The 23,345-nt window shown below is 40.4% G+C and overlaps 1 protein-coding gene across 1 annotated transcript in view; it reads right to left on the bottom strand.

Annotated features, from left to right (window-relative positions):
- Nucleotides 1-2,046: 2,046 nt before the first annotated feature.
- The window catches only part of ROR1 (receptor tyrosine kinase-like orphan receptor 1), a 381,360-nt gene continuing 360,061 nt past the window's right edge, over nt 2,047-23,345 (bottom strand). The window contains exons 8-9 of the mRNA XM_012639398.1: nt 20,297-20,508; nt 2,047-6,091 (exon numbers count right to left, since the gene is read on the bottom strand). Coding sequence (XP_012494852.1) covers nt 4,664-6,091; nt 20,297-20,508 — 1,640 coding nt within the window. The 3' untranslated portion in view covers nt 2,047-4,663. The remainder of the gene's footprint in view (nt 6,092-20,296; nt 20,509-23,345) is intronic.

Below are 23,345 nucleotides of genomic sequence, written 5' to 3' on the forward strand. Positions count from 1 at the left end.
AGTTAACAGTGTCCTAATAGTCTTGGCATTTAACTTTGGGTGCAGTAATATTTTGGTTGCAAAAAAAACCTTTCTTGCGTGTATACTCTTGCTCCTTTTTCTCCTCTAATCTAGTGCTTCCTCTTTAGCATTCGAGCTATTGGCTGAAAAACTGCTCTCTCAATTAAGAAGAGCATGAACTTCACCTCTAGTACCTCCCTCGGATCCCTCGTGCTCTCCTTCCTCAGAGCTTTCAGCCCTCTAGACTTAAGGCAGTGGGGAGCAAAGCCCCAGCAGAGTAGCACTCACAGCCATCTAAGGACTGATGGACCACAGCTGGCAAAGGGAGACAGCGGAACAAGCCACAGGTGACTGCATCCAGCCGGCTGGGTCAGGGCCTCACAGGAGGCGCAGGGGAGGGAGGGGGGCTTCTACAGCAGCTTCCTGCTTGATGCTGACTACGGGCTGGGCCTTGGCCTCCTCAAAATGACCAGTCTATCCTTGGCTTTAACTTTAAGTTGCCACACGGAAGTTCTAGTTTTGTTAATAATCAGTTCAAGAGTCAAAAAAGGTATACTAAGAGACCAACTTCTTTGAGCATGTCCATATGAAGAAAAAAGCTTTTGGCCACTATCCAAGAAGGTAAGTCTTGGGTTGATTATATGAGGAATATATTCTTGACAAAGGCTAGGTGCTGTTAGTTTTCTATCCAAGTGACCAAAAAAATAACAAATTGTCAAATGGCTAACACAAAAAGTGTTAGCCATTTTAGTGCTGAATTTTTAGTACTGAATTTTTAAGTAAATCTTGATTTTATTTAAGGGGAATAAAGTAGCTAAAATGGTATTAAACACTTGTATATATAGCACCAAAAATGTAATGATCCACCTGCTCCTTTTACATTAGGTTGATTCTGTGGTTCTCGATTCTTTAGAGTAAACCAGAATCACTTGGAGGGCTTGTTAAAACACAAATTGCTGGTTCCCATCCCCAGAATTTCTGAGTTAGTCCTTCTAAGTGGGGCTCAATAATTTGCATTTCTAACAAGTTCCAGGGTGCTGCTGTTTCTTACTTTGGGAACCACTGGGATAAGTATTCCTCTTTGAAGGTGTATAGATAATTGAGCTCCTCTTTATTCAGTATTTTGTGGCTTGTAGTAGGCATTATGGGAGGGGGATGCTGGGAGTTTGCAGATGTTGGCGATTAGGGAATTAAGGGACTCTCAGAGTTGAAGGGATTGGGGATGCGGGAGGGGCAAGAGTGTGGGAGACATAAGAAGGAAACGGGAGTGAAGGGCAGATAGAGGAATTCAAGTGAGAGGGAGAAACCCAACCTGACACGGATCTCACTGCCATGTGAAGGCATTACTTTATTGAGTTTGATCGTTGAGGCGGTGACAAGAGCTGTACCTAAAACAGATGGATAAGGCCCTGAAGGTTTTATTGTATTCCCTTCTGTATTAAACAGCAGAAACGGACAAGTTCTTTGAACTTTCATAATGATACTCATTTTCCTTGACAGTGTGTATTAATCGCCAGATGGGGAACTCTTTCTTTTGGGCAAATAAGGTCATAAAGATAAGCTGTGACAATTAAATGGCCACGTTTCTTTTATTTTATCAATATGGTTGGAATCTAAGTTGAACATGATAAGATGTACACCACCTTTTCTTCTTTAGAGTCCAAAGACATGATTTTTGATGTCTCAGTTCATATGGAAACATCAAGGCAGAAAAGGATGCAACTCTTTTCTTAAAACCAATTTTTTACATTCCCATTGGTTGTAAAGTAATTATTCAACATATTATTTTGATTTTAAAATTTCAAAGCTTGCCATATATAGGTGGATAGTATTTGTTTATGAAATCATTGGGATTTCCCACTCTACCTATGGTCTCTAGCAAAAGAATTCCTAAGTCCTTTTAAAAGCCTACTTAAAAAATATAATTTCATTGAAATAACAAGAAATAGGAATTGTGATTCCTCTTTCTATGAAATGGAAATAATTAGGAGAAATAATATTAAAATTCCCAAATACCTCTATGATAGCAATGTTCAGGAAATAATATTTTATAGTAAACATTTTTAATAAACAGCAGCATAAAATAATCAGTGTTTAATATCATCTCTGGTGTGTGAAATACAAATGCATATATCCTCAATATAAAATAGCCTTTTTTGGTCATTACAATTCAATGCGTGTCTATTTGAAATGCCCATAATAACAAATCAAACATTAAGTAATACAATGATTAAATGCATGCAGTGAAAATAGGGAAAGATATGGTAGAGTGAGATATCTGAATATGGCCATCATATATTTGAAGTAAGTTTATATCAAGCTAAAAACAAACAAAGGAAACAAGAAAACAGACCAGATATAAAAATGCAGAGATATATTTTCACTTCTGTGATACAAACCATAAACATAGTTTTGTGCAAAAAAAAAAAATCCGAAAATAAAGTCATCTTACAAAACATTGTCAACAAAGCAAAGATATTTTTCAGTTTGTGAAAAAATACTACTTTAATACAAAAGGAACTGTGTTATATAGTATCACAGTGCTATTATAAAATACATTATTACAAGTGGTTTTGAAATTTTGCTTGTTCACCTTAATGATTTCAGTTATTATAAAATGTTTAAAATAAATGTTATAGTTCTTTATAAAAAACTAACTTGAATTTATTTTTTATCCATAATAATGTTTTTCCAGAGTAGGTATTTTACTGGCTCATGGAATGCTAATTTCCCTTTAAGGGACTCCTAGAAAAACTCAGATTCACTGAAATTGTGTTTACTTAAAATAATAAATATTCTTGGAAAACAATTGATTGTCATATGATATACAAAATTGTGGTTTGAAGCTTCATCATTAAACAGTTGCATAGCAACAAAAGGATACAAATATTCTCCTCTACCTAAAGTTAAGAAATGTAATTTCTGAATCAGCTTATTTATGCCACAAAAATGTCTTAATTTATTGCCCAGAAATCTGGATATAGCCAATTCCTTGAGTTCACAGTACTTATAAGTTCATGTTGGTGGTTTGAAGACTCAGGTTTGGGAAAATTGCAACACACTTTGGTAAACATATTTTCTTGATTTCTCATGCTAAATTGTATTTTGAAAAATAGAAACCTCAATGTGTTTCTAATTCTCATACATTCTCCTCATTAAATATCATTTCCAGGAATTACTTTAGATCCTGTAAGTCTCTTTATGATTCTCTTATACCTTTAAAATGAAAATGAGACTTTGAGACATTGTTCTTAGAATAAAGGAGTTTTTTTTTTTTTTTAACAAGAGAAAAATCAAATACAAAATTCCTTTCTATATAGAACTTGAAACCCATAAGAATTCTAAACTTGGCAAAATATGGTTGGCAGGTAAATGCCATGAGATGCACATTTGATACCTCCCTCTAACGAAGGCAAAAATGATCATGTTGCTTGTATTTACCAGCTTAGAAAATTCAGTTCTTGGTAGTCTTTGAAATGAGAACTCAGTACTTGCTTTTTACAAATATGTAATATTTTACAAAATAGAATTCATTGTCTTTGGATTCCAACTAACTCTATGAATAGATTGTTATAACTCTTGGGGCTAGAATCAAATCTGTGAACATTTCTAGCATGAAAAAAAAGTGAGAGAAACTTTAAATTCACTAAATATTGATATCATCATGGGGTTTCCTACTTCCCTAGAGTCTGTTGATGGTAAGCACCCTGACATCTTGGACAACCTGTCAACAAGGGGTTGCAAGGCGTGGGTGTGCTCATCTATAGCCACACATTTATTTTTCAATGTTACTGATCCAGGGAAGTTCCTGTGGAGGCTGTCACCATGGGAATCCTTTTTCCTCTCCCATGGATGCTGATCTGGGCTGAGGGACCCCTGACTGTGCTTCCCTTGGCACCTTATTCCTAATGTGGCAAAGTGAACTATCAACCAAAAATCATTTCCAGCATCCACATCTAGCCTTCTTATGGTCCGATGCCCTGTGTTATTTCAAGGGCTGTGTAAACAGGAAATGCTGTGAAAAAGGAAATGTGGAAAAGGCCTTCATGACCAGAAGAGGAGGTTCCCAAAGAGGCACACTCTGCACCTTCCCAAAGAAGCCCCACTACAGAGAAGGCTTCAGGGGATGGTCTACTTCGTTTTATGGCTCATTTCCATCCAAGATTGCAAATTTGGCCTAAAGTTTCCTCATTGATTCTGAACATCACTGCCATACAAACATGCACAGAGTCTAAACTGAATCAATATAATTCCTGAACATCTGTCCCGAAGAAAAGACAGCAGGTAGACAAATGCTATGGTATACATACATTTTGGGGAGAGACCAGTCACAAAGCACCATTTGATTTTCCTTTTTGGTTTGATATCTAATCACAAAGTTCTTTTCCTCTTCACTCGTTTGCAGTTTTCAGTCCTTGAAACCACTATGTTCCAATCCCAGCATCATGTCTTGTACCTCGATAGAATGTAAATCCCACATTGTTTTTGTTTCTTTTCTGGCTAGTGTCTGTTCTGCATGGTAAGACACAGTTAAACTTCACAGAAGATACTTGTTGCCATGTCTGCTAAATGAGAACCTTACTTTAATAAAAACATTTGAATATAAATCTTTTCTACGGCTTTCTAGTTTGTCCTGTATACCACATTTATAAAGTCGTGAATTTTACAGTTCTGCAGAAATCATAGATTCGGTGTGTCCATGAATATTGGAGTCTCCTAGCAAAGATGGCTGCTTTGAGTCTATTTTGTAGGGTTTTTGAGATTTGTTGCCAAAAACGGTGATACCCATTCCACTAGGATGATTTGGAATTGACATGTGTGGTAGTAAAGGAATATTTGCTTCCTGATTGGATCCTGATGAGGGCAAGCTGGTCACATGACCAGTACTAGTCGACCCACTGGCGCTGCTTGGGGACCGACTCTTGGGAGGCGGGCAGTGCTGAATCACTCTGGGAGGACCTGTTGGCTGGTAGTGGGCAGCTGGAAATGCTGCATATCCAGGAGGTATTGGGTATCCATTGATGGGAATGAACCGCTGGTTCTGAGGTATTGGTGGGCCAATGAAACCAGCAATCTGGCCCTGTGGTGTAATGCCCTGGCTTGGGAACATGTAATTGGGATATCTGGGGTTACTGAGATTACTTACTGGGCTGGCACTAAGGGAGGTCGTCTGCGTGGTAGCATTTCCCCCAGAAGGAGTAGTAGAGCTGGTGTGACTTGAGAGTCCCTCCCAGGACCGAAGCCGGACATGAATATCTTTAAATCTTGGTCTTCTGGAAGGAATCTCATTCCAGCACTCCGTCATGAGGCTGTACATTCTGGGCGGGCAGTCTTCAGAGCATGGCAAGAGCTGTCGCTTTCTCACCATCTCGATCACTTCCTGGTTACTAAATCCATAATACGGCTGGAGTCCAAAACTGAAAATCTCCCATAAGACAACCCCAAAGGACCAGATATCTGAATCAGAAGAGAATTTGCCATACATGATGGCTTCGGGGGGCATCCAGCGAATGGGCAGCAAAGACTTACTCTGTACCCTGTAGTAATCAGCGGAGTAAATTTCTCTGGAAAGCCCAAGGTCTGAAATCTTTACATGAAGTTGCTCTCCGATTAAAATATTGCGTGCCGCAAGGTCCTTGTGGACAAAGAAGTGACTGGACAGGTATTCCATGCCAGCCGCGATCTGAATTGCAATGTGCAGAAAATCTCCATGATCCAGGCTGGACTTCACAGTCCCATCTTCATCGCTGCTGCAGCCAACGTCGGAATGTGGGGATCGCATGATGAGGAACTCATGGAGGTCCCCCTGATTTGTGTACTCAAACAGCATGCACACAGGTTGTTCCTGAGTGACAGCACCTAGAAGGCAGACAATATTGGGGTGGTGTAGTTCGGCCATCAAGGAGGCTTCTTGTTGAAATTCTGTCCACTGCTGGGGATTGTTATAGTCTTTCAAGGTCTTGATGGCGACCAGCTGAGCATGGTCCATGCCTGGGAGATAGAGATGGCCTTTATAGATTTTTCCAAAGGCACATTCACCCAGTTCTTCCATAAAACGTACAGCAGAAAGAGGCAGCTCTTTAGCCTTGCTCTGTATGAAAGAAAGGAAAAGTGTGGCTTAAAATATTTCTTCAGGCAAGACATCTTGGAGTCTGAAAGGAAGGGTGGGGCATATAGAAAAAGGTTCTATAAATAGATTAAATACAATATTGTAGGTCTATATGTCTTTAAAATTGTTGGCTGCAACTTATTTTTTTTTGTGACAGAGTCCCACTCAGTCATCCCAGGTAGAGCGCAGTGGCATCATCATAGCTCACTGCAACCTCAAATTCCTGGGCTCAAGCAGTCCTCCTGCCTCAGCTCCCAATCCACAATACCTGGCTAATTTTTCTGTTTTTAGTAGAGGTGGGGTCTTGCTCTTGCTCAGGCTGGTCTTGGATTCCTGACCTCAAGGGATCCTCCCACCTCAGCCTCCCAGAGTGTTAGGATTATAGGCGTGAGCCACCACACAGGCCCAGTTGGCTGAAATTTAGAGGAGGTACCTTAGGCAACTTTCTATCCCACCCCTATCTTTCACTCCCAACCCCAGCCCAGAAATGGTTTCCTGCTGCTGTCTAGCATCTTGCTACTCCAAGTGTGATCTGAGGACCAGCAACATCAGCATCACTCAAAACTTACCGTAAACACAGACTTTCCAGCCCACCTCAGACTTACTGAGTCAGAGTGTGCATTTGACAAGACCCCAGTGATTTCCAGGAATGTTAGGGTGTGGGAAGCACTACTGCTGAGGACAGAGCCTGGATTCTTAGCCTGGCACTTTGTGTACTTGTGGTCTGGTCCTAAGCCACCTTCCTGACATGATCCCTAGCTGCTCCTCTATGTCAGTGGTCCCTAACATTTTTGGCAGCAGGGACCGGTTTCACGGAAGACAATTTTTCCATGAATGGGTGCGGGCAGCAGGGAGTGAGGCCTAGCTCAGGTGGTGATGCAAACGATGGGGAGTGGCTGTAAATACAGATGAAGCTTCACTAACTTACCTGCTGCTCACCTCCTCCTGTGTAGTCCCCAGTTCCTAAGTTTCATGGAAGACAATTTTTCCATGAATGGGGTGTGAGTGGGGTGCAGGGGAGCTCTGCAGCCACGTCCCTAACGGGCTGCAGACCAGTTCTGGTCCACAGTGGGGGTTGGGGACCACAGCCTATGTGATAGCATCACTTTAGCTAAATAGGTCTCCTCAGTGTTGACCTCCAAACCATGCACATTCTTGCCCAGTATTTTTGTTCCTCCAATGCTCTGCCATTCTTAGGATATTTATTGTGCTAAAAATCAGAGAAACAAAAATGCAAGATTGTTGTTCTGAGGTGCTCACAGTAGAGGTGGGAAGGTTTGAATGTGTTACCCTCTATTTATCAAATCCTTTCTTTCCTAAAATGCCTATTTTAGGCTCTGCCTTTCCTGAAAGTTTCCCTAACTGCTATGGACATTGCTCCGCTGGGGTCCTTTGGCTTTACTGTAAACACCACCATATACACGAGGCAGTGTGGTGGCCTATTACACATACGACCTCCATAGCCAAACAATCTGAGTTGGAACCCTGCCTTCTCCACTATATGGCTTCATACCAGCTGTATGACCCTGGATACGATACAATATATAACCTTGGGCCTCAATTCCCTCTTCTATAAAATGGAATGATAATAACAATACTTATAGGGTCATTGTAAACTTTTAATGACAACATTTGTAAAGTCTTCAGAACTGTGTCTGGCACATGGTAAGTGCTATTTAACTTTTAGATATAACTGCCTTGATATTGCTGTTCTTTTTATGCATATATTTTGTCCTCTTAATCAGATTTCAGTTTCTTGAAGGGAAGCATTGCCCTTTATACCAATCTGTGACCCTGGGGCTTCTCAAGTGGGTTGTTTAGAGATTGACCTTAAAATAGACAGAAGAAGGCATCTAGCTCATAATAAAAATAAGTATTGAATTATGATATTTGATCTTGGCAATAAATGTCTACAACATCATGTGTTTTTACTGTTTTAAAATTCACCTCAAATATAGCCTGATGTTTAGTCTAATTTTTAGAAAAAAGGTTATAAAAGCAATGCTGTTGTACATAAAATTCTGATTTTTAAAATAACCCCTGCGCTTTAAATCTTTATTTTTTAAAAAAGAATACTTCTCTGAGTATCCCAGTTGAAACTGCCAATGTTGCAAATACACAGGAAATTCAGAGCTCTCTGTACATTTTTAAATCGCAATACAGAACTCTCTGCAAACTTTTAAAACAACGGTTTAGAAAATTGAGTATAAAATTTCTCATATCTGAACTCTACAAATTTAGAATTCATTATGATAAGATTTGTTCTAGGCTGACATTTTCCAGGGCAAAATGCCCACTAACCCAATTATATGTGTAAATAAACTTGCAGCAAGACACCCACTTAAAATGACAAGATGGAATCAAGGATTTTGGAACATTAATTCTTCTATGCAAATAATATTTCTCATTACAAATTGGTCTCATTTTTCATCAAAGCAGATTTTATGGGGTTTATATTTAGAAATGCTTCATAGGAAAGTTACTTGTGCTGAAAGTGATGGTAATGTGCTGCCTTAAACTTTCAGTAAATTAAAAGCTTATTGATCGAGTCCTATTCATTATAGTATTGTTTATAATAGTAAAATATTAGAAATGATCTACATGTCCCCATAAAGGGGGCTGATTAAATAAATTATGGTGGAGCTAGTAAACAGAATATTCTATATTTGCAAAAAAAAAAAAAAAGAATGAGGATGCTTTCTGTGTACTGATATGGAAAGGTCTCCAAAAATCCTTTTGCTCAGCTAAAAAAGCAAAAGAACAACTAATGCTGTATGTGGCTTTTGTGAAAGAGATGAGGAGAAAAAGAATGGATATATTCATATTTCTTTGCATAAGCACAAAGAAACCGTGAAGGGGTACAAGGATACTTGGGAAACAGAAGTGATTGCTGGGGACAGGTGGAACTAGAAGGAAGGGGCAGAGGTGAGGGATTTTTCACTTCATGCACCTTTATACTTTTAAATTTTTGAAGCAGGTGAATATATTACCAGTTCAAAAAATTAAATAATTAAATTAAAAAACATAAGGCCAATCTTTCCATCTGACTGAATCAGGAAATTTCTTCTGCAATTACAGGTCCATCCACCATTTTTCCTTTTGCTTATAGGTCTGGATTCTGTGGGAGACCGAGGTGTGCATAATGAGCAAGGTAACCAACCTGTTGAACTTACCCTACTTTTTTCTCTTGCAGCGCTTGGATGATTTTACTTTTATTGGCAAGAGTAACCCAAGGTGAATTTTTCCTGCATGAGGTTAAGATTAGGGATTTCCATAAGAACTTTTCCAAATGAGGTAAATGAATCCAATTTTTTTGTGCCAGTCCCTCGAACAGCATAGTAGGTATAATTTTTTGACCTAAACAGGATCCCCAGACTGATATAATGAGGAGCTAGAAACCCAACACCCCCTCATTCTCCACTGTTTGACATGAACCCACAGGCAGCGTGATGTAATTCAAACCAAGTGAGCTTTGGATGTGTACAAATCTGGGTTTGCCTCTTGGATCTGCTGCTTACTATTAACAATAGTTAATACTTATATAGCACTTACTATGTTCCAGACACTGTTCTAAGCACTTAACAAATATTAACTCATTTAACACAGCAACCTTGCTGGGTAGGTCCTATATATCAGCTGCCGATCTTGAGTGAGTTTCCTTTTCTGAACCTCTGTTTCCATATCTATGAAATAATGTAATATCTAGCTTGCACAGTTGCAGTAGGGATTAAATACAATGATGTATGAAAGTAATTTCCATCTAATAAGTGCTCTTTAAATCATTCTTATTATCCTTATTAGGGAAGTCGTCCAGGAAGTGGAGTAAATGCAAACGATTTAGGTCCATTTACAGCCTTAAGTAGTTCTTTCTAGAGGTCTTCTGTAACTCCCTCTATGTTTTTTTAAAAATGCATTGAAATTTCCTCCTGTTAATTTTTCTATGTTCTCCTGTAGTTGTTAGTTTTTTAGAAAAATTCTTTAAAAAATGACAGAGAATTTGTTTTGGAGCCCGAGGGTGGGTGAGACTTTGGGTGACCTGTGCCCTGCTCCTCTGACATGCGGATGGAGGTGGAGGCAGCAAGAACCCATGTGGAAGAGTAGATGGTGGCAGATGGGAAAAGGAAGTGAACCAGCCTGACTTCCGGAGATGGGAGGATAGGAGCGGGTGCACGGGACCTTGGCACTGGCCTGATGCATGGCCTGGGGCTTCGTAGCTAGGAAGGCTGCATTCTCCTCCATTGAGGCAAGCAAATTAGCTCTCTTGTATTCACCTTTGGAAGAAGAACACTTACTCTTGCCATTTTACAGATGGAGAAAGAGGCTTAAAGAAAGGATCAGGATTTTCAAGAGAGCCGAAAGAGCTGCACTTTTTTTCTGCAAGGCCCTCTGCTTCGGGCCACCCCATTCTCTCTGAAAGCAGAGAAGCCTGCTGGCAGGTAGTGCCAGTTTGACCCAGAACGTCTCTGGAGGCTCAGCCTGGGCCCCGCCACCTTGCAGGGCTACGAGGTGGGCCTTTAGTGTGTGGTCACTCTGTCGAATTATAATTGTTCTTTCTCCCTGTTCAGACACGTGAAAGAGATTACATTTTGCCTCAAAGTGTTTCTTGTCATATCTCACCAATACCCAGCGGGCCATCTATATAGTCCCAAGTCTTCTCCACCCTATAGAAGAAATGAGTAGTTTCCCAGAGTCCCTCAGAACCAAATTTGGGGGTTTGCTTTGGAAAGAGGCATGGAAAGCATCTAAAATGGCAGATTCCACCAAACCTTTCCTTCGAACACCTGTGCAGCAGCCGGCACAGACATGCTCCGAAAAAACTTGGTTTCAGGGGAACAATTTACACAGTGATTTGCATTTTTAAAATGCTCAAGTTACTTGGTACAAATGAGTCTTAACTACAGACTCATTTTCAAATTTTACATAAATCCTGAACTAGTTAAAAAATCATAAAAACCCTTAAAGAAGCAGTCAGTAGACGGTACGGTGACGGCAGGAAATTAGCTGTATTGTTGAGGAACAGATGGTTTACATTATACAAACCCTTTAGGCTAAACTTGTTTAGGTCTGGCATATTGTAAATTATATTTTAGTAATGAAAGTGAAATGACCTCTGCTTGACCTCCAGTGGGGTTTGTCTGTTTGAACCAATGTAGTGGAAAACTATGAAAGAAAATGAAGTCATAAAGTTTTGGCAGTTCAATTTTGGCTCATTTCAAGTTAAGGGGTTATAAATCTGTTTAGTTTTTGTTTGACAAGTATTTGTCATACAGGGATGTACAAAATGTAAAGAAGTGTAAAATACACATGAGGCATAGTGCCAAAGTAAACCAAGTACAAAGGAAAACTGGAACGAATAGGGTCCCCGGCTGCTATCTCTTTATCACTCCCTCCATTAGTTGAATCACAAGATGGCCTCCGTTTATTATATGCTGTAAGGCAATTAAGTACCTTAAAACTGAAACAGGCTTTCAGTTTAAATGTTAACATTTTTCCTTCTCAAAGTAAACACACATCTGCCTCAGTGCGGTTTAAAAAATTATATAATTTTTGATGGGGGGGGGATAAAGGTGGATGTTGAAGTTGATACATTGTTCAAAGATCTGATTGTACTTCTTCCCTTAGAAATTTTTGAAGAGCAACCTATTAGAGTTTAAATGAGCTCCTCCCAGAAAGAAAATGAAGGAAGAAGCTTTCAGGTGCGAGTCATTGAGACGTGCGTCAGATGTGAGTATACGGTGGTACCATCTAAACTTCTGATAGAGCTGCTTTCACCTTACCCCTGAGTACTAAGTGGGGATGGGGGGCCCTTTCAGATCTCTTAATGTTAGAGATGAAAGCCACAGGCCATGGGTAGAGTTTTTTAAAAAGTGTAATTACATCAGTGGCTGTAGATGGGTCAGGAGGGCAGACCCAGTGGCTTTATCTCTTTCCATCTTAGGGAAGTGACACCTTAGGTGATAATACATTTGAAATGACTCCTGGTAAAGCAGCTTACTACTGGCCTGCTATTTCCTGGTCACTTTACATAAGTGATTACATAGGAAGTGAGGGGAGGATTTTGTGGCACTCGCTAACATTTGTGTGCAGCATGAAGCCTGCTCTGTGACTTTTTGCCTCCAAGCTGAATGGCAGACGATTGCTCTACTTGTGGGCCCGTCTTGAAGAAGACTCACAGGTGAAAAGGAGAGCTGTGTTAGAGTGGAGGGAACTGAGCTCAGGGTGTTTCTCTAGGATAGGAGGGGGGCTCTAACAGGTGTAGAAAAAGGACCCAAGTTCATATTCATAAGTTCGCCCCAAACCTCCCCTGCAGTCCCTGTCACTCAGACTGGTTCATTTCCCACATTCTAATGCCCCAACACTGACTGCTGCCCTTTAAGACATCTCCTATGCTATCCTTTTGAAGCAGATTCTATCTGGACACAAATGTCTACAGGAGAAGAGCAGGTTCCATGGCATGGCATTTGTCCTCGCCCCATCAGATGAATGATGAGACAGGCCCTGGCCCTGTCGAAGCTAGAGGGGTAGTTTTGGTAATAGGAGGGCTTCCTCGGGTCCTTTTTCTCTTTGAAAGCACAGTTTTCTCTGAGATCTGTATTCCTTGTGGACTGACTTGCTCTCTGAGTCTCAGGGACTGATCAGGATACTCGCCGATGGAGCAGGCATCAGAACCGCGTGGAGGCCTCAGCCCACAGTTTCTGATTACACAGGTCTGAGATTCCCCATTTCTGATAGTTCTAAGTTGATAAGAATGTTTCTGGCCTGGAGGTCTCACTTAGAGAGCCAGTGGAATAAATGGATATAGCTTTCTAGATCAGCCAATAATTTAGTGATCTGAGTCCCTGCTTCCTGCATCCTCAATGACCACAGTGTCTCTGAAGAACCCGTTTGAGCAATTCAGACTTACATAAGTGAGAGAAAACAATACTCTGCTTGAAAAGATGCTTTTGGGAATGCCAGGTAGAGAAAAATGCAAGAGCCATTGACCAGCATTTACTAGGTTTATATACTGCATGGCTACTATTTTAGTGAGATTCAAGGTTTTGAAATATAAATCTCTCTATAGCTTGGGCTATGTCATCAGTTTTCCCTAGTTTCATGTAAACCCAATCATTTAGAATATAGCTGATTGCATCAGTCAACTGATACTGTATATATGATTAATATACACTGAAGAGTATATATACATATACACACACACTCTAGACTGGTATATGACGAAATATGAAAAAGACACAGCTCCTATCCTAGATGTTTGTGATCTGAACTTAATAATAGCTACCATGTATTAAATACTTGCCATGTATTTAATCTGAGATCACAATAATGGCTGTGGTATTTTTGAATGCTTTTATGTTAGGCTGTAAGTACTTTGTACATATTAACTCCTTTCAGTTTTATAATAACCCCATGAGATCGGTCACTATGATTAATCCCCATTTTCCAGACGGAGAACCTGAGGAACAGAGCAGTTAAGTGGTCTCCCACAGCTGGTAGGTTGTCAATTCAGACGCCAGAGCCTGCCTTGCTAATGACTGCGCTACACTCCCTTGTCTGCCCTCCGAGATAAGTGCTTAATGCATCAACTCATTTAATTCTCATCACAATCCTGTGAGATTCATACTGAATGCCCATTTTATGAATCAAGACACGAAGGTATTCGATAGTTAAGTGGCCTGCCTAAAGAAGCACAACTATTAAGTGGTGATGCCAGGATTCAAATCCAAGTATGTCTGACACCAAAGTTGGAGCAATTTCTGGGGAGAGGCAGCGGAGTTTCCATTCCAACCTCAAAGGGCTCCGCGTTTGACAGGAGTGAGGACCACTGGTGTGAAAGCAGAATGCTCAAGGACTGAAAGCTCTCTGGTTTCGGAGCTACACCTTACTCTGTTGATGCTCAGTTGTCTCTATGGGCAGACTGGAATAAAGGAACAAAACCTGCCGGTGGCAACCTTTGCCCGAATTGGGCATGAGAGCCCTGGAGAGTATATGAAGTTGAGATTTCTTAGTATCGGGGCTTGGCCGTTGACATGGGTCTACTTGATTCCAAAGCCTACTTTCCTTTCTTGTGCATTTTACTGGTTCTTAGGTAAACAGTGTTGGGACTGTGAAACAATGGACTCCACTCATAAACGGAAATGATTACATTGTAAAAGCTTAGAGGCTATAACCATTTTATTTTGGGAGGTTATGGACATTTTCAAAGACTACAGCTGAACTAAGTGCCTTCTGGTTTATGCAATCAAATTCTAGAGGGAGTTTCAACCAATATTTTGCCACATTTGCTCAGAGTTCAGCTGCACTTCTCTGGAAGTGATTTAACTTCAGAAGCATTTCTTTTCCCCATAACGTAACTTTCTGATAGTTAGTTTGAATGTTTGGTGGTAACCAGGGTTGATTCTGTGGTGGAGTTAGTTTATAATGCCAATGGGAGAGGTTCTATTTTGCCTGGAAATAGACAGAACAGATGCCAGTAATTTTAATGTCAGCTTGAGCTACCATGTGCTCATAACTTGGGCTCATATGTTTCAGTCAGCCTGCAAATGAAAGTGGTAGAGTGAGAGAGGGAAGCACCTGGGCTCTGGACCTGGGCAGACCTGGGCTCGAGCTTTGGCTCTGCCACTTATGGGTTTTGTGTGACTTTGGGCAAACTCTGAATCTCAAGCCTCAGTTTTCTCACCCCCCAAATCAGGCTCAAATTTGTACGTAGTTCCCAGAGTTATTTTACAGATTTTATTGAGATAATGCAGCATAATCTCAATAATGAAATACTATAGCTTGTTCATAATACCCATTTGTAATTTATCTATTTATAATACTTGTTTTCCCCAGAAGTAAAGTTTCTATAGGCACTGCTTGAGGCTGAGGTTATGTATTGGACAGCCTCCCAGCCCTCCTGTCAGACCCTCTCCACCCTGATGGATTTTATCCAGGCTGTGGGGCGGGGGGATTTATGCTAACAGGATGAGTATGAAATACCAAAGCTGTCCAAAGAGCTGCCTCTGTAATCTTTGCTGGGATTCTCTTGTCTCTGTCCTCACCCGAGTTAATGCTGTAGGCTGCTGGATCCTACAGCTTCCTCCCCAACCCACATTCTCTTGTGCATGACACTGGCTCCATTAAAAGATTTGTAGTCATCACTGTAACAAAATAATAGTAATGTCTGCCTACTGAGTATCTGTGAGGTGCCAGACACACTAACTCAAAGTGTCAAAAATATCCCTTGTAAGTACTATTTCTATCCTTGTTTTTACAGGTGAGAAAATAAAAGGTTCAGAGAAGTTATTTGCTTAAGAGCTTGTGGCCAGTAGAAAATTGAGCCAAAACTTGTAGTCATATCTCTCTGCCTCTAAATTCTCGCTCGTTGAAGATATCAAACTATCTCCCAGAAACATACTAAGGGAGAAATGTGGCTGGGAAGGTAAAGTAGGCCCAGATAGTATGAACTCTTGGGTGCTGGGATGGAGAATTTTATGACTTGAGATTGGTCCTTCCAGGCTGGGGAAGCGTTACACTCAAGTGGGAGCTAAAGCAATGCCAGAGGATGAAGTCAGCATGAGAGAGAGAGATGGAGAGAGGAAAGGAGGACGGACAAGCTCAGAGGATGCTCCTATTTAGGGAATTGAAAGAAGAACCAGTGAAGGCAATGTGAGAATGCGATAGGAAGAAAGCCAAGGGAAAAAGTATTTCAAGGTGGTGGTTAAGAATATCAAATGCTCCAGAGAAATTAAAGAGGATGAAGACTTGGAAGAGGTCACTGGATTAAATTACATCACTGGTGATTCCCAAGAGAACCGTGTCAATACAACGGTGAGCTCAGAAGTTCTTGGGAGACAATGGCTTTAAGGAGCGAGTAGGGGAGTCATTGAGGATATTTTAGCGCGAAGTATGATGACATTTGGTAAGGACAAGGGATTCAAAAGGGTAGCCAGACTCTAGCAGGGCTTTTTAGATAGGAGCACATTGCTGGCACACGAAACAGGCACAGAGAATATAATCAAATTTCAGTACATTCAGCAACTACTTTGGCTGGAAAGGAACAAAGAGACATGAATTGCTTGGAAGTGAAAAAACAGAGAAGCTGGCAAGAGATGAGGACACACTGAGAAATAATATACAGTCACCAGCTTTGGAAAGCTAGGCAGATCTTGCTCTCCCCTCAAATGTTCCTTGTATCAGCCAGGAGCTGCAGGAGTTCGACCACAGGGGCTCTTCAGGCTTTGGCCGCCTCCCCGACCCTGGCCTGCCTCCACTCTTCCTCACCCCCGTTCTCAAACTCCTCCACCCTTCAGCCTCGCTGCTGCGTGCCTAACCCCAAGTAGGTGAGGAGCCAGGAGGCCCGGGCTGAATGGAGCCCACCCTGTGCTTGAAGGAGAGACCTGCCCCTCCCTTCTTACTCCCCGAGGGCACACTCCATAATCTTCTCTCTCATACCCATGCTGCTTAAAGAATGCTGTTTTTCAGTCATGATGGTTTGGCTAGGTGGGGGCAGGGGAAGCAGAAGCAAAGGAACAGATCAGAGAGAAGGGAAGTGAGGGTTTCCAGGCTCCTCTGAGAAGGTTCAATTTCTCCAGTACTTAAAAAAAAACAACTCACTCAGATTGTAAAATTCGTAATGCAATATAGAAAACTCCTGCTTAGTTCAGGCATCACTAGAGTACTCATCAGAGGATTGAATGGCTTGAAATCTTTGGCCGAACAAAATAAAGGGAAAATAAATAAACAGTCCTTTGCTTGAACACAGTCTCTTTCTTTCTCTGAACAGCTGAGAAAATTGAACTGCACAAGGCTAGGTGGCTTCTCAGGGTGACAGAGCTGGTAGTGGGGGAGCCAGGAAGAGCATCACCATCTCCAGATTGTTCAGTGTTAAGATGCCTCTCTGGTCCGCTGGCTTCCTTGCCTCACAGATCAGAAGGAAACGTGTGGCTCATCAAAAGCGCCTACTTCCAACCGCACCGTCCTACCTCTCTGGGGACCCACGCCGGGCCTCATCAGCCAGTCTGTCTGCGGCCCCCTATTGTCCTCTCTGAAGGGTATCGGTTTCTAATCTCCCGGAGGAGCCTCTTCTTCTTAATCCAAACACTCGGGGGAATTTGAGCAGCTCAGCAAGTGAAGAGAGATGGAAACAGATAGTTTAAACCCTGAAGGGCACATTCAGTTGGATAAATAAGAAGCCTGGAGTCTTTGACTCGAATTGGCCAAGGGGAAAGGAGAATGAGGCTTGAGTGAGCCAGATTCTACTCTCCTTTTCTTTTTGCTCCTTGCCCCCAAAAGTCCTTTTGATTTTGCTCTGGTCGAGTGTTTGTTTTCAGGATTTTTTTCCTCTTTCTTTCTTATGTGTGTCCCTTCCTTTTGAATTTTATAGGTACACGCAGTATTTATGTGTTAGTGACCTTTCAAAGCAGTTTTAGAGATTTTCTGTTTACATTTAGGAATTTTCTTTAAGGTCTACAAAGTCCTTTGTGCTTTTTCCAGGAAAGGCACTCAGTAAGAACCAAAACAAACAATTGAATAACTCAATTCCATCGGAGCCAAATCTCTTAGGAGAGTAAGAAAAACAAAAAGTTAGCATTGTTTTTGTTGTTTCCTTTCTGCTCCTCAACCCAGTCAAATATTTGAGCCATTTCTACTTCCAGTTTGGTTCAAAAGTGTTTGTGAACTGTGGAAGGCTAAAAATTCTAAGCCTCATGTTGGACAAATCTTGACACTGGGAGATTTTGCAAGACACACTTCAGGAATGATCCAGAAACTATGAAAACAATGTTTACTTCGCCAAGTCTCTGGGAAAACTCATGTCAGTATATTTTACATTTGTCTTTTTGGCCATGGAGGATGGAGAACTATTACCGCTCTAGTCAAATTTTACATGTCCCTTGCAGGGCTAGGGCTACATCTTTCAGGCTTGTGACTGTTATACGGGCCTCTTAAAGATTTGTCAGAAGCCAGGGGGATGTCTGTGGTTACCATTCAGCACAAACGGACCAAGTGGGATGACATTTAGTTGTTTGCCTAACCTTCCCTTCCCCCTCCCCACATGATTCGTTCTGTGAAAAAGTTATCAGGGGGTTAGCAAGAGCAAGGATTTTATTTAGAGTTGAAAAAAAATCCTGTATGCACATTTTATCTCTTTCAATTACTAGCTTTTTGACCTTGGTCAAATACTTAGTCTGTTTGAGTCTCAGTTACCCTGGTTGTACAATAATAATAATAATACCTACCTTATATAATAGCTATGACGATTAAATATGATAATGCACGTGCAAGCTCCTGATGTAGTTCTTGACGGTTTATATTAATCAATCTATATTTGCCTTCTCTATTTTTGCCACAAAGTTCTCTGAGATCTCTGTTGGAAACATCATGTATTGCAAAACAAACCTCTGCTAAAAATGGAATTAAGTGGCAGATTAAGGCTAACATACAAAATTGATAGTTTTTCCAAATGGAAACGACTCTTCTGTGGTTTCTGCTATGTCAAGGAAGAGCCCATCTCTCCAGGATGGTCGCTGCTGCAGTGTGTCTGCTGGAAGTCAGCTGATCTGGGTCTCTCTCCCATCCAGAGTTCTGGTGTTTCTTAATATTTAATAACAGAAATGACAGGGAAAGAATCTCATGGAACAATGACTATTGCACCAGAAGCTTGAGTCATGGGATATGTAAAACTATCTGCAAGGTCAACTAGGTGTTATCTCATGAATGTTAACAATATTAACCCCTCTCTATTTTCTTCCATTACCTCTGCAGTAGCATTAAGTGGTAAGAAATAAATGTGATATTATTATACATAAAATGCTGTAATATAAGTAACTTTGGTATCTAGAAGCTAGGATGTCAGAAGAGCTGACCCACCACCTCCACCTATCCCCCAAGCTGCCTTATGAACTCTATGGGGAATTTTTATGATAAAAATCACACTTAGAAAGAGAACAGTGGTTTTTGCTGGATACAGAATATTTAAAAATGGACTTTTAGCATTTAAGAAATCCCAAATCCTTACCAATAAATATGAATTTATAATAGCAAAAATATTTGTAAGGCTTTTTAAATTAAAAAAAAATTAAACAGCAAAACCAATAAAATAAAATGAGGGCTATGTGTTGCCTAATTGTGCTACTCCACTTACTAAAGAAGAGGATCAGTTGCTTTGGGTGTGAAAAACAGTTTTTTCCTCTAAAATTTTATTAAAAGTAATGCATCTCCTCTTTATGAGGGTCAAAAGAATAGTATGATCACTAACCCACAGAGAAGATAAATATTTGTTGAATGAATGAAGGAATGTTCCTATGGAGTTGGAACAATTAGAAAACACAGGCTCTTAGATGCAAGAATCCTAAATTGTTTAAATAAGATCTCTTTGCTGAGAAGACTGGGGTTGAGGTGTTGGCTTTCCTGAGAGAAAGCCTCTGTTGTACTTCCATTCCAAGATGTAGCATGGGTGCCCCTTTTAAGGTAAGGGCCAGTGACCCGGGTTCCTGGCCAGGACCTCGAGCAACCCAAATGTTGAAAGATGTGAAGGAAACCAAAAAAAAAAAAAAAAAAAAAAGCGGATTGATTTAGCACAGAGAGGAGAAGACTTAAGGTGGGCTGTCATAAAACAGCATTCAAAGATTGTTGGAAGGACAACACTTCTCTTAAAGTTTGCTTAAACCAAAGAGAAAGGGATTTAAGTTAGGCATAGAAAGGACTTTTTTTTATTGTGGTAAGAAAACACATAATATAAAATTTTCTATCTCAATCATTTTTAAGCATATAGTATAGTAGTTTTAATTGTATGCACATTGTTGCACAATAAAAAGGATTTCTTGACAGTGAAGTTTGTGAACTATGTTGGATCTCTCTCTTTCACACAGTGTGGTTGGAAAAGTATGGAAATTCCCTTCTTTGCAATTTTGAAAAATAGCTCACATTCTGAGTCCTGAGAGGCTGGCCGAGACGATCTCCCAAGGATCCCTTCTAGCCCAACAACTCTAGGCTAAGGCAGGATTTGGGAGGCCCAACTCTGAAGTGAACAGGCTGATGAAAGTGCTTTGGGCAAAGTTAAAGATATATGGTTAGTCTTTGCATTTGCTGAAAACAAACTCTAGCACTTGAAAACTCTGATTCTGTATCATCTGATTTCTCAGCATGGGAGGGTTATAACGTTTTGCTTTAGCCCATGGAATAAACGCAGCTCTGTATTGCTAATATTACCTTGGGTTTATATGCATTCAGCATTGACATCTCTACATTTTGACCTCTGACGTGTTTTGGCTGCCTCTGGACTGGCGGTGATGATGACTTCTGGTTATTACGGCAGACACAAATGAAGAAGAAGAGTAAAGCGATGGCCAGGGGAATGGCAACACTTGGCACCAGTATGTACAGGATTTCCATTTTATTCTTCTCCTTGGAATCCTTTGAATCTGGGTGCAGAGACGAAAAAGAGCAAAAGTTATACTCGTTAAAATAACACGTATAATATTACATTGCATTGTTTAAAATGACCTTCTATTCTTCTATACACGCAAATCCACTGTGAGAAAAAAAGAATCCATTGCTTATTACACTTTGTTTCTATCAAACCTTCAACATAATTTATTGAAGTTTAAAAATTTGAAGTTCAAATGTTTAAAAACCGCAGAAGGACATTATGAAGACTTTGTATGTGTGTGGGTCCCCTCTGATGTTGCTTCTCTTCAGCGGCAGACCTGCATTTCTCTAACACCTTTAAAGTTAAACGCCATGTGAATGGACTGTATACATCCGAGAGCTGTAATGTGGACCACAGGGCTCCTCTTCCATTGGCTGCCAGCCCACATCAACTGCCACAACGTGGTGTTCCAGAAATCATGCCCTTGTCTTAGGTGGTTTGGACATATAGGGCCAGCCACCCCTGCATCTTCCAGAATCGACATCGCTAAAGAATACTGGTCCCAGTGTCTGAAAAGCCACTGGCCTAAGAATGTAGGGGCCTGAAGTCAGAGTCAGTTCAGCCTTTGATGAGCTGTGTGATCCTGAACAAAATACCCATGTCTCTGGGCCTGATTTTTCTCCTGTGCAAAAGTGAAGTATCTGTTTTGGATGGTGTCTACAATTCTCTCCAGCATAGCAGCACTGCATAACTTGACACTTTTTTGAAACCCCAGAATTCTTCTTAAATGGTTTCATATGAACCCAATAATTATGAGTGCTAACACTTTGAAGTATGTTTTTGAAATCTTATATATCCTCTTTACCATTGCTTGGAAAAGAATATAATATGTGTAGAAGAACGTGAGACATACTTTTCTTTTCTATTGGTTTGAGTCTGACCATTAAAATCAAATACCTAGGGCATATATTATCATTAATGAATTGACTGGTAAAATAAACATAAGAATTATGGGATAGTAATTAGAGGGATTACATAATGACATGCCCTGATCATCAAGATCAGCTATCTTTCTTTAAGAAAATGCAAAGTGTGAAAATTTAGATTGACACAAAATTCAGAGATAATTGTTTACTTTAAAAAAGAATTGACTATCATCCATGCACTTATCCTTTCATTCATTCAGTTAGTCAATAAACAAAATCTACTATGTGGCACGCACTAATCTAGGCACTGGGAATATAAAATTAAATATGACATGTCCTCTGTTCTTATGGAGCTTATGGTTTCGTAAGGAAAATAGAGAAAAAATAATTAAAATGTGTTGTTGTAAATGTTACAACCTAGTGTTGGAATTGAGCTTTGTGAGTTAGCCCTTTGGAGAGGGGTTAAATCTGGTTACGGAACAGAATAAAAATAATAACAATTTAAATATTTATTGAGTGTTTTCTACTGGAACAAATCATGTTAGCTGTTATTATTACCGTAAAACAGGTACTTTTCCTGAACTCGTTTTATGTCACAACCAATTCCATGAAATAGGTGACATCCTTGTCCCCATTTTTATGGATAGGAAGCTGAGGGACAGAGTCATTTAGTAACTTACCCAAGGACATGCAGCTAATAAGTCAAAAGCTGGGATTCCTTGTCAGTCTTGCTTCTAGCCCACTGTCCATGCTACTACACCACACTGCCAGTAATTGGAAAATGGCTGTCGTTTTGCACCCGTATTCTCACCGTAGGGTTCCTCCTGTTTCGTGGAGGTCGCAAGCAGAGGGGGACATGAAGTAGGTAGGGAATAACGCTGAAGCTTTGCCAGACATGCTGCTTTTGAACTCACTGCTTTATACACTGTGACAGGTAAATCTATCACCTAGGCATTGCTGGAGGCTGTTCTAGTCATTGCTAGGTGCTTTAGTAAAGATTGTACCTGCACGTCTGTGGATAGATAGAAAGAAAGGAATCACGCAAGTAGAAGAGTGTCTTTCACACAGGTCCCAGTGTATATACGGGTACACACACACATAGACATACATTTATGTTTACACTTCAAAAACAATGTAGCAGAATCAGGGAAGTGTACATTTTAGAACCAGAAAACTTTGTCATTATGTAGGTGACCTTCCGCAGGCACTGACGCACTTAGCCTTTCTGAGCAAACTCATCAGTACAATGGGAATGATAGCACCCACTTCATAGAAATGTTGTAAACAATAAATCTATTCTAGTACCAGTTACAACTCAACCACTCAATGTTTACCCTTTACCCTTAGAGTAGTAGAGGATTCACAAATAAAAGTTTTGGGCTGGAAATGCTGAATAATCTTAAGCAAGAAACAGCCTCTCTGATCTCTAGTTCCTCATTTATTCAACAGGAATAATAATACCTGCTCTACCAATCTTACCTGGTTCACATGAGACTCAAATGAGATGAAGTTTATGAAAGAACCCTGAATAATTGGAAATTGCCATACTGTTGTTGGATGCCATGGTTATTATTAACATTATAAACCATTTTCAAATTTTCTCAGTACAGTGGATTGGGGGGAATCTCTGTTGTTATTCTTGGATTTTCAGTGGAATCATTATAAGAGTAATGATTATAAAAGCAATGAGGCTAATTTAGTACTAACGTAACGCTAGTCATTTTTCCAGCCTAGATTTTTAGCAACAAGAGAAAGTAGGATCTCACCTGTCTGGCAAACAAAGGAGTCTATTCTGTATTCATTCCCTATCAGATTATTCACGGAAGGCCTTTTATTGTAAACGGGAGGTCTGGGACAAATCCTCCTGTAGGTCTGGAGGAGAACAAACTTCAAGAAGCTAAATCCTTTAAACAGTCAAACTTGGCCCCTTCTGATTACACCGAGGATATGCAAACGAGCACAA

This window comes from Propithecus coquereli, unplaced genomic scaffold (genome assembly GCF_000956105.1).
Source record: "Propithecus coquereli isolate 6110/MARCELLA unplaced genomic scaffold, Pcoq_1.0 Scaffold14, whole genome shotgun sequence".
Taxonomy (NCBI): domain Eukaryota; kingdom Metazoa; phylum Chordata; class Mammalia; order Primates; family Indriidae; genus Propithecus; species Propithecus coquereli.